Consider the following 14,977-nt stretch of genomic DNA (forward strand, 5'->3'; position numbering starts at 1 on the left):
TTATTTATTTGTGTTGGTAGTGTAGAAGAAAATGTATGAATTTGTTTAAGAAAGGTGTATTAAAAATAGAGAATAAATTTATTAAAAAATAAATGCGGTGGGTAAATCGACGTTGTAAAATGCACTTATGGTTGTCAACGGGTTAAAGTGGATTTATTTGTAAGAAAAGTGCGTTAAAATAACTTAAACGTAATACAGAAATGAAGGATGTAAAAAAATGCAGAAAGTATTAACAATTGTTTATTTGGATAATTTAAACGCGAAAAATAAAACAATAGGGATGCTGAAAACGTACACAGTAAAACAATACGTCTTATTGTCGCGTTGATTATTTGTTTATTTACGCATGCGAAACCTGAAGTCGTAAACAGGACGTTGGGTTACAACACCCGTTACAAGGTGATTTGATTTTTATAATTATATATATATATATATATATATATATATATATATATATATATATATTGTGTAAGAGAGAGAGGGGTGGAAAGAGAGTAAAACCCCATTATGCTTTAATTTGTATCATATTGAAATATGATACAAATTTAAGCATAATGAATTTTGTCTCTCTCTCCCTCTCTCTATCTCTCTTTATATATATATATATATATATATATATATATATATATATATATATATATATATATATATATATATACTCCTAATAGGAGTTTGTAGTGATGATTTGAGCTATGAAAACAACATTTTTTCCTTGTTTTGATCCTCAGGTAAAAATCCATTGATATCTTATGTGTTTTTATGTAGAGTGATTTGGTTTTCGGTTGATTTATTCTGTCTAACTGTGTCGGATATTCACTCGTGCGCAAAAAAAAATGGGCCAAACAAATTTTGTACATTTTATTGCACTAAAAGCTATAGTGAGCAAAAGACAATTGAACAAGGAAACTTAAACGAGACTAATACCATAGAACTAGACATTTGCTTTAATAAATGCTTAGTATGGAATCCCATTTCCTTTTGATTTTTTTTAAAGATCAATCCTTTTAGACATGCTCTCAACCAAAGTCAAACACTGTGAAGAGATGCTATTCATTTCACTTTGCACAGCTTCCCACAGTTTGTCATCGTTCGAAAAAGTTCTTCCAGCTAATGCATGAGATATTATGGACCAAATATTCTCGATTTGGTTTAAATCGGGGCCTTCACCTGGCCAAAACATCAAATGAATTTAATTATAAGAAAACAATTTTTGTGATCTTAGCAGAGTGTGCAGAGGCTATATCGTCTTGAAAAATAGTGTGCTGGGATAATCCCAGCTTCTGTATACGTGGTAACAGTCCTGTTTCTAATATTCGAATGTATCTCTTTGCATTGATTGACTTCTCACATCTAATAAGTTCCCCAACTCTTGCAGCAGTAAAAGTTCTCCATACCATTATCCCTTAATTCCTGTGTTTAGCTGTCGTTTTTATGCAATTTGGTGAAAATCTTTCTCCAGTTCTTCAAATGCACCGTTCGGGAGCATCAATAATAAGACAAAATCTTGATTCATCTGACCAGAAAACATTCCTGAACCATGCTGTATCTTTCTTGCCATAACACGAGAAAAATCTCTTTCTATTATTGATGTGCTTCTTAGATAAAATGTTTTTTGGTCCACCTTTTAGAAGAAAATTTTATCTCTTTCATTCGTCTAGATATTGTACATCTAGAAAGAGAATTTCCAGCCCCTGTTTTGAATTCTTTGCTTTTGCTATGGTCAAACTTATTTTTCTTTCAATCCTTCAAAACACTTAATTTAAGTCAGTCGTCGTCCTTCAAAGTGGATGCTCTATGGCGACAAGATCCAGATTTTCCTTTCGATGTGTTCACAATGTCTTTTCTTAAAATATAAAAAAATCTGCTTGCAAGTCATTTTGGACTGCCTTAATCCTGCAATTCGTTTTTTTTATATCCTCGCCAATATGCGGTCTTACCATTTTTAGGATTAATTTTTCCAGTTATATGCTATGATAATAATGACCTGCAAAATAGAAATTTTCAGTTAAAATTAACAAAAATTCTTTGGAAAATATTGGAAAATCGATTTCTTCCTTCTTTTCCTTTTGGCCCATTTTTTTTTTTTTTTTTTTTTGCTCATAGTTGTATACTCGAGAGTGAAAATAATGAAAATAATATTCTAGTGATGATTCAGATATTAACGTCGATTACTGATCTGGAATGACAACTTCGAATCCTGCCATTTCTATAGTACAATTTTCCTTAGTGATTTCTATGTAGTTTTTTCTCTAAATATCTGATTCCAGAGGGAATTGGTGAAATAACAGAATCATGTCAGTTAATTGTGGTTCCATGCTGATACGTACAAATTTGCTTGTTTTCTTCTCTCCACACAATGTACTGTTGATCTTTAATTGTAAACTTCCATTTTCGAAAACCACACAAGATTATGCAGAGATTATGTTATTTTGTAAAGTGTATTTTATGTTACCGATTTGTGTGGCAACCATCATACAGATGTATCGCCGTCAAACTCAGATTCTTTTTATCTGCTGGCAAATTCACTCAAACGCTGGTGTTTTTGTTTTTATATATATAAAAGTTTTATTCAATAATGAAAAAAAACATAGTCACAGAGCAACATAACAAGGACATTTTCTATACGCGTGAAGGAGAGGGTAAAAATCACACACATGCGCGTGCGCACAGACCGTCTCACTACACCCAGCCACACGATGCCTGCTCTATCCATTTGATGACATCACTTAGACACGTCTTTTCTGTTTTAGTCTTGCCAACCAAAAGAGACATAAAACTCATATCGTAGATCTTCAAGTAGAATGACTTCTCACCTTTAAACTTTTCACCCCAAACATTCTCTCCCTATACCAAGAGTTACGGTATCGAATCCACTTGACGAATTGTCTTTTCCCTAACTGATAAATTTCACCTCGTAGATCGGACATTGGTTTATTTTCTATTATTAACTTGATCATGTTATAACTTTGAAGTAATGTTTCGTCACTTTCAAAATATGAAGATGACCATGATGAAATTTATCCGATGTGTACCGATGACCTGAACGTATCGATTTCTAATCCTGTCGGTTCCTCAACACCATTTTACTATGGTCAGATGCAATTTTCAAGTGGACCTTTCTGCAAATATTTTATTCAAGAAATAATTGGAAAGAACTAATGTGGAAAACAGTATCAAAAAGACCTGCCGTTGTTGATTTATTTATGTGTGTTTTTTTTTCTTATAATTAAAATATTAGAACTGTAATGCCAAATACATTTGTGCGTCGATTGCAGATAACAAAAAGACATGGAAGCTCAAATCGGGTTTGCATGAAAGAAACTAAACAAGCTAGACACAATTTGGAAATCAAAACTAAAAAGAGAAGAAGAGGGTCCAGTTCTTCAGAACCACTGTTAAATTTGTTTTGCTGTGTTTGCTGTGTTATAGTGAAAACTGTTACACTACACGTGAAATGCGCATGAGGCTAGATTGTAAATATATGAGAGTGTTAAGAGCAGCTCTAGTTGTTGCTTGGAGACATAGAATAAAAAAAACAACGATCTATAAGCAGAAGTAAGAAAAATAACAAAAGTGCTCAACGCCAGAAAGTGTAGTTATAAGTGGACGATCAAGGACGTGTTGCTATGTTAAAAACTGTCGGGGGTAATCAAGATCAGGGAAATAAAAAAGAAGGCAAGCACTTACATGTATAGACCAATCAAAAACTGATGCCGGTTTGTTGACGGGAGAATTAAAGAATTCAGCGGAAGACGTTAAATATGAAAGATTAGATTTTTTAGCCCGTTGAGATTTAAAATATATGCTTTATGTCTAGAAAAAATATGACAGAGTGGTGTTTAATCCTTATAAATCCTTATTAATCTTAAACTGTGCATAGAACGGCTACCATATTACTTAATTAGCTGCACCTTATCATAAAAGGTCTATAGAAAAAATTCAGAAAGATAGGCCTTGTAGTTTCTGATAAAAACAAATGGAACATGCGGATAGACAGATACATAAAATGACTAATTAAAAAATTAAGAAAAAAAAAGAGTTAGGGTCTCTTTGGATTTTATATTTTTAATTAATTTTATTTCAGAAATATTAAAATATCGTTATAGAAAAAGTAGGGAGCTAACATAAAATGATGTCTCTATTAACGGTGACTTTTTTGATAAATAAAACGTGAGTTGCAAAAGTTGTATATATTTGATAATTTTGTTTTGTTTTTTCAACAGCGTGAATCAGTAGAATTTTATCTGAAGAATGGAATTCCCGCCAATAAACTGACCATGGGTTTTGCAGCATACGGACGGTCTTTTACTCTAGTGGATTCAGAACAGAATGGATTGGACGCTCCTGTGGCCGGAGCAGGAAAAGCAGGTGATTATACCAGAGAGAGAGGATTCCTGGCTTATTACGAGGTGTGTTGTATACATACATTTTTGTTACATTATATTTCGATTTTTTTTCTTACATGTTGTCACTGTTTTTACATTTTTTATTTTTTCGTTACATTTTCGTTACGTTTTGCAATATTGTTGTTAACGCTATATTTCGATTTTTTGTTACATTTCGTTATTTTTTTGTTAAATATTGGAATTTTTGGCTTACATTTACTCTCATATTTGTTATATTTTGGAATATTTTTGTTTAGGATTTTTTGTTACATTGTTTGCTACATTACATTTTGGAATTTTTGGCTACATTTTATCATAATTTGTTATATTTTCTTTCGTATTTTTCTTACATTATATTTTTGAATTTTTTGTTACATTTTGTTACATTTTTATCACGTTGTTGTATACGTATATTTTTGTTATATTATATTTTTTAATTTTTTGTTACATTTTGTTACATTTTATCACGTTGTTGTATATGTATATTTTTGTCACTGTTTTTACATTTTTATTTTTTGGTTACATTTTATTACATTTTTATCACATTGTTGTAAATATTTTGGATGAATACTAATACTACGGTGCACGTTATTAAAATAATGCCTCCTATTTTTATTCCGTCAAATGGATCAAAAGGGAATAAATTGCATTGTTATGATGACTCGACTCGTGCATTCATGACCTGCAAGTTTCATTTCTCTATTGCAGATATTGACATCGTGAGACTATTATTGACGTGCGTCAGTAACAGAGATATGTCATTGCATACATAGAAAAAGTGCATTGAAAATGGTGGCGCCTATCTAAAAAAATAAATTCTGAAGCATAAAACGTGGCTCGTTCTAATGGTACAACTCTTGTTTTCGAAGTTCAACTTTTTTCAGTTTGAAAGATAGGAGGCTTTACTTTTCTAACGACCCTCGTATGCTAAAGCGCGCTCTTGATGACAATGCATAGCCATCGTTCATCACTAGCTAAATTTCATTGAGAATATCGATAACTATGTAGAAAAATTAATTCTAGATGACAAGATGTCGCCCGTTTTAATTAATGGTACCACTCCCTTTTTTTGTAGCATTTACTTTTAACTCAAATTAAAGCACTTCAACAAAGAGGCCAACTTCAACAGCTATGCGACAGTCAAGAAATACATTCTGTTCATGTCATATAAAGCGGAAAAGATAGTCGGGTGTATTAATAGTGTTCACTAGACTATTTTCATAAGACAGCAAGAGAATATTTTTTAAATATGTTTATAAGGCAGCCAGGAATGGTATCCATCGACGATATATATGGTGTTTTAAATCAACATAACTCACAGAATTTTTTATTATCTCCATATATGATATTTTGATCGCAGAAATTTCCCTCTGGACCAAAGTACCGTAGGTTGACAACAACAAATGGCACATACTAATTTAATATGTCTAGACTATTAGCTACTATCTTAGGTAACTTTAGAACGCCATTTTAGACACATTTAGTCGTTATAATAAAATGCTACATTGCATCCTAGGAGCAACACCATCACAATCGCATCATCTTTAGAGGAAGGTGTTCCTATTTTTACCTCTAGATATTTACCATCACTAGTCAACACCAGAAGAAAATCTACACTTTCAACAGATAATGTGGTTACAACCATCGTAACTGTATCATAAACACATAGACATAGTATAAGCTTTCCCTTTCTCGATCATAAATAATAACGGCTCCCTCGCCATATTCAACCCGTTCTAATTGGTTGAACTCTAAACATTCTGATATTCCGAAATTCGATTCTTCCCTATATAAACAAACGGTTATTAAAAAATACAAATTGGCGTCAATAACAGACATATTAGTCTGCACGGCTTCAATTCCATTAAATGCTTAGATTATTACAGTCGTTTGTGTGTGTGTGTGTGTGTGTGTGTGTGTGTGTGTGTGTGTGTGTGTGTGTGTGTGTGTGTGTGTGTGCGTACGCTACGAATCACTAATATTTGCTTTGTAGTTTACATACAGCTGCTACCTATTCTTCTGTGTGTTAAGGGGTTACTCGCAGCACACCATACTCTATCTCTCTCGTCCCCCTCTCTCTCTCTCTCTCTCCCTCTCTCAATGCGCGTAACGCTTATTACAGTTTGTGCATGAGTATGCTTGTGTGCGTGTGTTCGGCTTAGCGTGCGTCTTAACAAAAGAAAATTTCGATGTCGAGCAAATCAAACGATACACACGTTCCGCCTATTGAAAGAGAATCGTTCATTTACTGGAATTTAAATGAAAATAATAAAATAAATAAATAAATTCGACTGTTGTTTTTTTTTTGGGGGGGGGGCTTGTAAATCGTTTTTTTTTTTTTTGTTACTTTTTTTTTTGTTTTTTCCTATTCTCTTTTCCGGTTATTTATTACGTACGAAACGAAGAAGTAATAAAACTGTAATATATACAAATACATTTTATCAAAGGCCAAATACTTTCCTCCTCTATTTATCTTATTAAGTTTGCGGACACCAAATGGCCGCTACTGGACACTTACGTACACAAAAATTTTTCACATAAATGTTTGTTTTTCCAACTAATAGAATAAATAAATACAACCAATTGTTGTTTTTTACAGAAATTATTTAGCATTTAACGAATTGATTAGAACAAATAAAACATTGCAAACTAAAACAGTCGATTATATTTATTTCGTTATTTGTATGCAAATTCCAGTTAAATTAACGATTGTCTTTCAATAGCTGGAACTCGTGCTCCGTTTTATATACCAAACCTTTCATAATTTGCAATTTTCATTTACCAGGTGATTTCGGCCATATACCGAGCCACAGCAACGCGTGACTGAGTGTAGCTAGTAATGAATATTTATTAATACATTTATAGACATACATTAACGTTTTATCTGAATGAAATAATAGGTGTTTGAAAGATAAATGTTCATCGCACAATTCAAACACCATTTTAGTACTATGCATTACAGTTTATCTTAGGGATACGTGGGTTTCATCAATCTGTTCTCCCTGGATTTAACATAAAACCCGGTTTATCATCGCAAGAAAGACTTTCTTTTCTGTTTCTTTTTGGTTACGAAAGATTCGAAACTAATTAGCTATTGTAGAAGAAGCTAGGAACATATTTATGTTTGTTTTTTGTTTTTTAATTTTTCATGCTATCCCAAAAGAATTAAAGCATATTTTTCAGTGGGCAGCCATGTTTAATGCTTGACGAATTTTATTCTTATTAACAGATTTGTACAAACTTAAAAAGTAATGGTTGGAAACGAAAATGGCTAAGCAAGGATCAAGTGCCCTACGCTTACAAGGACAACCAATGGGTCGGCTATGATGATGTACAGAGCATAAAAATTAAGGTAAACGTATCAGTATACAATTTAAACAAAAATATGGACAAGCGACTGAACCTATTTTTATTAGTATTTAGTTCTGTGAGACACAATACACTTATTTGGTTTGAAACTTTAATAGTTATAATTGAAGACATCGAATGCAAAACGCAGTAAAACCCAATTCGATTAAATTGCGACATCTTCTGTATATATATAAAAGGCAAAACGGCCGCGCGCGTTTTTGTATGTCCAGCAAAGACCTTTTTCGCCGGGATTCTCAGGAGGGCACTATTTTTTATATACTCCCTAGATTATAATATCTACGATTTGCGAACAAAGGTCGTCCTTATCTTTTATTTGTTACTTTTAAAAATTCACGCTATTCCTTCCTCTCGTATGTTTGTTCGTGTTTTCGTATGAAAGCGAAACTAATCGAAAGCGAAGGCAGATTCATATCTTTCGTTCCAGGGACATCCAGAAGCAATTAGCTTTGATCATTGTGGGGGACTCCCTCATATCAGACAATCGCTATTCATTTGGATACTCCCTTTTTGTGGGGAGCTAGTTTTCCCTAACATCGTAAAATACGACGCCCGAAAAGCTGAAAACTTAACTGACTAACAGCGTGATTTCATTTCTGTGCCTGCGTAAACTCATTCATTCAACTTTCACATTTTGCATGTCAACTTTTTGATCGCTAAATTTGAACGCATTTCGCTTCCGTTCGCGTCATAGCGCAGCGGAAAAATCTCATGGTTTTTGCTTGTTTTTTTTTTTCACTTTCTTTTCACCTTCGCGTTAAGGCTTCAGGTCCGAGCCTGCCTGCCTGCCTGCCTTACTACCACTTTTTTTCTCCACACACTCCTACAAACACCAGGGCAACGCCGGGTACCCCACTTGTTTATTATAAAAAAAGACAAACGTTTAAAATCTAAACACCTACAAGGATTGGTTATTAAATTTGAAACTTTAATATCTATAGTTAGAATGTTGAATACAATAAATATAATTCGTTTTAATCGCGATTTTAATCAATAAAAAAGTACTATGATATTAAATCGAATCTTCAACTAAAACCTCATTTTAATTGAAAGCCAAAATAATATAAGACAGTGTCGTATTATGTAAATAAAGATGACACCAATTATGTTATGCAAAGAAAATGGACACCAATCATATCATGTAAAAAGAGAACATCGATCCTATGTAAAAATGAGGACACCAATCATATCATGTAAAAAAGAGGACACCAATCATATGTAGGAGCCAATCCTATGTAAAAAAATTAGGACGCCAATCATATCATGTAAAAAAGAGGACACCAATCATATGTAGGAGCCAATCCTATGTAAAAAAATGAGGACACCAATCATATCATGTAAAAAAGAGGACACCAATCATATGTAGGAGCCAATCCTATGTAAAAAAATTAGGACGCCAATCATATCATGTAAAAAAGAGGACACCAATCATATGTAGGGACCAATCATATGGAAAAATTGAGGTCACCAATCATACAATGTAAAAAAGAGGATACCAATCATATCATGTAAAAAATGAAGATACCAATCATATCTAAAAGATCAAAAGACAGCCATCATTATTTTTTTTAGTCACGGGTATAACTCGACCGAGGATTGAGACTTGATTTCCTGAACGATTAACAAACTCTAAAACCATTATGCCAAGTGGGCAAGTCTGTGGTAAAGATTGAGATAGAATATTTAAGAAAATCAAAGTACATCAGCATTTTAAGATTATCATGTCTGTTGTTCTGTCATAGAGTTGGCGTCATGCATGACATCATGAATGGGAGGGGACAAAACAAAGATTCCCTCGGCAACGCCTTGAAGTCTGCTAGTATAAGATATAAGAATTTAACCGCTAGAGCATCTCTCTCTTTCTCTCCCCCCCTCTCTCTCTCTCTCTCGAAATACAGTGTTTTCTTTTTATAATAAAATTAAAACAGTCAAGCTTTAAATAAATAATATATCTATAGATTCTCAACAATAAATAGCAGATGTCAAAAGCCGTGATTGAAATCGAGACTTTTAGGTCTTACACTTTCTTCACTCAGCTACTTAACTCGCTATATCTCTGGTCAGAACTAAAATGGGTGACCATTTTGGAACTCCAGGTGCTGTATGTGCTCTCCGCCTATCTCTGCATTGTTTCCAGTCGTCCAGACAACTGGACGCCAGAAGTGATAATTCACGAGATGTATAGTTGATGACTGCGCACCACTTGCTTCACAATTACATGCGCAGATACACTTACAGGGGATATCCATTGTCTCTCGAGACTAAGCGGAGGCAATGCTTATTTTGTATATTTTTAATGGTTTCAGGCAGAAAGTTGCTTCTGATTCTATGTGGCTTATTTTTTAAATGTTTACAATGACGTCCATTTGAAAAAAAAGAATGCTAAAGGAATCAATTATTTTTTTGAAAAAGAATAGATACATTAAAATATATTTTTGTTGTAAAGAACAGTGACTAACGTCCACCAAATAAAAATGAGGAACAAGAAGCAAACGTTGACTTTTGCAAGAAGAAAACTATTTATCAGCTTCCCGAAACAGACTAGCTTTACTTTGCATATTAGATAATACTTTTTTGAATGATGCTAAGAAGCAGTGAACAGGTTTAATAGATTTATTGTACGTTTTAGAGCCAGTACATCAAGGAAAAAGGTCTACTCGGTGCTATGATATGGGCGTTGGATGAAGATGACTTTATGAATGTTTGCGACGGCGGAAAATATCCTTTGCTGAGAACCCTCAACAGGGAATTAGAAGAGAGGTAAGTTGCATACTAAAACATTTATTTCTTTCATCTACAGTTGACATAGTGTCGCATCGGCCTTCAATAAATGCCAATATTTGTTGCTTGATCGTACACGTTTGGTTTAAGTTCAACTGGCGACGGCCAGTAGTTGGAACAGCTTTTAGTAAAATAAAATCGAAGCGCCTACAATATGCTTTATTTAAACTCCAATAGATTCCGCAGTATCTGCCAAGCTCCACCCATTGTGCCATCGCCGCAATGTTGCATCCTTGTGTTTGTTTTAAAATGCTTTACTCGATTGTGTTAGATTAACTCAGAGCATTGGTGTCCCCAACACCGACGTGGATACCGGGACTACAAAATCCCATTGTTTTACTGTAGAGGTCCCTCGATGTTAGGGAACCTTCGATTCTCAAGGATTACTTCTCTCGGAATGCTAAACTTAGGAAATACCTCCCTATATCCTGCTTCCCCGGCTGTATTTAAATAACATCCCGCTGCTCAACCCCCTACTTAGATTGCCCCTGTAGAATGAGTTCTAATTCACATTAGCCTTTTACATCTAAGTGACGATTTGCTTTGTTTGGGATAAGTATAACTAAAGAAACGGTGGTAAATGTGCATTTTAGGAGCGTAAATTATTAGAAATAAAAATGCTATTTTAAATAGTTTGAATTGTATTTGTGTTTTTTTTTTAATAATAATGATGATGATAATAAATCTTTTTTATGGTTTTAAGTTTTTGATCTAATGTTTTACAAAAAATAGGTTTTCATGGCTTTATATGATTCTAAAGATTAAAAACATGGCCGCCAATGATTCACTTAATGTGTTAAGCGCTATACCTTGGATCTAATAATAAATTATTAAAAAATAATAGTGATGAAGAGTTTTATTGTCTTATTTCAGTCTTTGGCTTAAATAATTGTTTTCTATAGTTTTAAGTCTAATAATTTGCGAATCTGAAATGCACATTTACCAAAAGAAAGCTATTGGATTCATTTTCACAACTAACCGTTGTTTCTGGTTAAAAGCCCAGTCTTCTTATACATAACGACATATTTTACGTTCTAAACAAAAAAACTTGTCCGTGTTTTGTCATACTAGTTGGCGTGAATTCTGTTCCCATCACGAAAGGCTGCAAAGTTGCCTAAAAATGATTTCGCCTGTGTCTCTCGTTAGGCAATATCAACGGCGTTCATAAACACATAAAAAGGGGATAGCTACAATTTATTTTTAACTATACATTTTATAAAATATTTGGATTAATCGCACAATTGTTCTTATATTGAGTTTTATCTGTACAACGTTTGGGTCGATGTAACCTCCGACCTATTTCAGATGTATGTCTGGCAAAGAAGAATTAGGGTTTAGCTCTACACTTAAGAAGTTTCGTATTTTTCATTCTAGTTGAAAGAAAGTAAATTCACAAAAAAAAGACAAAGTAAAAATATATATCAAGTAAAACGCTAGGGGATGTTATTTCTAAATTATATATGACTAAAAGTTTAATTAAACCCATTAATAAATGGTAATTTCTTAGAAACCTAAATTTATGAAACAAAAGGTTGCCAGTTTGTAAGAACTTACGATTTTCTTAATATAAAATAGGATCGCTTATCTCTTTGCTTACAGCCGGATACACAGATAATATTTTCAATTATATATTTATTGCATTTATATTAGTAATCATAGCCTCGTTTTACATGAATCATTATTAATTACATCTGCTCATGAATGTTTGTGTTTCATATTTTGAAGCATTGTGCCCCCTCCAACCACAATACCGACAACCATAACTACCACCCGGCGTCCATTGGACAACTTTTGTTGTAAGTCATCATTTGTTTATAATACTTATATGTTTTCATGTTTCTGTGTTGTTGTTGTTTTTCTTTTTTAGGGTAATGACGTAGCATCATGATAAGTATAAAAGACGAGTTGCAATAAACAAAATAGACTTATTCATATATACAAACAATCGACACTAGCGAAGAAGATATAATGAGAGAAACAGAGTATTTTCTGGACACAACACAACAACTAGCTATGACCTTTAAGTCTGCTTAATATTAAAAGTACGTCTTCACTACTAAATAGACACTCAGCTTGGTAGAAAATATAGCTACAATCGGACCCGTCGACATTCCCCGCTTTAACGAAGAAGAAAATACCTGGGAGAATTGCATTAAAGTCACGTACAATTTATAATTTATAAAACTCTTTCTATCTGTATATCTGTCTGTCTCCATATCTTCAAACTCTATCTCTATCGAAACTAAAAGTCGCAGAGCAGCGCTAGGGGACTCAAATTATTGGATTTTTTATGGGCCGTTCTTTTACATGGCTTTAATCGGTCAAAATTTTTTTATTATTATTATTCAATTTTCACCCCAAACAAGGCACAGTGCGACTTTGAAGCATGGAGCTACTATCAGGGACTTAATTAGCAGTGTCATTATTGAGGGAGATGAATAGAAAGATATTTGTTCACATTACACTTGAACTTCTGCATATCAGTACAGTTGAGAAAGCAAAATCCCGGAAGGGAGTTCCAAAGACCCGCAGTTCTGGGGAAGAAACTATTGGAGTAAAAGGCCTTCTTGCACCTAGGGATCTCTACTGTAAAGGGATGAGACTTAGTAACTTGTCGGTTTTGTCGGGGATGGTTACGTCGGGGAGGTACAAGTGTTTGCAGTTCGCCAGAGCATTCACCATTAAAGTATTTGTAGAACAGGCAGAGGGATGCAACATCTCGTCGATGGGACAGAGGCTGAAGCCTAGATGACAGTTCAGGACCTATCAGGTTGGCGACACTCTTTTGAACCCTATCCAGGAGCGAGAGACAAGCAGCAGATGCACCAGCCCAGATGTGACAACAGTACTCCATACATGGGTGAATGGTGGCCTTATAGAGGTACAGGATACTGTCAGGCGTAAGTAGTTTTCCAGCACGTTAGAGGGAGCCAACCTTCCTTGCAGCAATCTTGGCAATGCTCTCAATGTATCTATTCCAGTTCATATTCCCTGTAAACGTTAGGCCGAGGAGTTTAAAAGAAGTACTTTCCGGCAATATGTTATTTGCCATTGCTATTGGTGGTAGAGAAGGTTTCTTGTAGTTATTGAAGGAAACAAGCTTAGTCTTAGCAGCATTGAATGTGACCATCCATTTTTCCCCCATTCCACTACAGATTGGAGGTCATCCTTTAGTGTTTCTTCCATTTCCTTGGATATGTGTTCATTTGTTTTCCTGTCATATCTGTTATAGAGAGTGGTGTTATCGGCAAATATACCCATCTCCGAAACAATTTTATCAGGGAGGTCATTTATGAATATCAGGAATAATAGAGGTCTAAGGATAGACCCCTGAGGCACTCCCGCATTTATGTCATATTGTTTGGATGTACGACCGTCGAGGACAACTTTGATTTTTCTCTTACTTAAGAAGGATTTAATTACATTTTGAATTCTTCCAGTTTTTAAGGGATCAAAAGGGGTTAAAATTGAAAAAATCGTTATAGATTTTGTACATTTATCTTAGTTTATTTCTAATCAGTTCATATGCATGTCACGTTGTTACAGTGGTAACGTCACCAGTTTGAATGCTACAATTTTGCTTTCAGTTTCGATTCTAGCTGATGGCATTCAAATACTTCTTTTTTTTCTTTTGAAATCAGAACTCTATAATAATATATACTGAAATCTGGACAGATTAAAATATCTTATTTAAGCGTATTTTCGACTGGACAAAGCCCCCCTCGCTAGGATAATACTATTTACTTATCTTAAAACTAAGACCGAGCATGACACAAGTTCGTATAAACATAGTATTTATTCGCTAGTGTTGTTTTTTTTATAAAAACAACACTAGCGAATAAATACTGGGAACTCTAAAGAAAGCGGACATTCGCCGGTAGTCGAATGGAAAATAATGAGACAAGCTACCACGTGCAGACATTTAGACGACGCATGTAAATTATCCCTCCATGAAAAATTTGCTATCCTGTACTTTAAAGAACCTCAAAATCTATTAAACTGTAGACGAGAAATAGCAAACAACTGTGTTCACAAAATAAAACTTACTCTAAGATAGCGATACAAAATAGCTTTAAAACTAACAATAACAATATAAAACAAACAAATAAATAAATTAAATAAACATGAATATACATAAACGATCACACATATGTGTATATATATGTATATATATGTGCATGTGTGTGTACACATAGGTATATTTATATATATATATATATATATATATATATATATATATATATACATATATAAAAGGAAGGAAAACGTCTACCTTAAACCACTAACCTAGTTCTAAAACAGATCCTTTGTTCGAAAAAATGCATGCCCATTGGCTGATAGGAAGGCGCGCGGTGGATACTAGAAATCTGATTGGCTAACTAGAAATCCTCAACATATATAAAAACAAGAAGCAACCACAGAATTTGCGCATAAGCCTGACG

General features: G+C 33.8%; 1 protein-coding gene across 1 annotated transcript in view; it reads left to right on the forward strand.

Moving 5' to 3' along the window:
* LOC145254525 (chitinase-3-like protein 1) overlaps positions 1-14,977 on the forward strand; it is a 63,206-nt gene that overhangs the window by 47,086 nt on the left and 1,143 nt on the right. Inside the window, exons 7-10 of the mRNA XM_080113052.1 lie at positions 4,224-4,409; positions 7,615-7,737; positions 10,384-10,514; positions 12,261-12,331. Of these exons, the coding sequence (XP_079969178.1) occupies positions 4,224-4,409; positions 7,615-7,737; positions 10,384-10,514; positions 12,261-12,331 (511 nt within the window). The remainder of the gene's footprint in view (positions 1-4,223; positions 4,410-7,614; positions 7,738-10,383; positions 10,515-12,260; positions 12,332-14,977) is intronic.

This window comes from Euprymna scolopes, chromosome 30 (genome assembly GCF_053919585.1).
Source record: "Euprymna scolopes isolate OS-2025 chromosome 30, ASM5391958v1, whole genome shotgun sequence".
NCBI lineage: Eukaryota > Metazoa > Mollusca > Cephalopoda > Sepiida > Sepiolidae > Euprymna > Euprymna scolopes.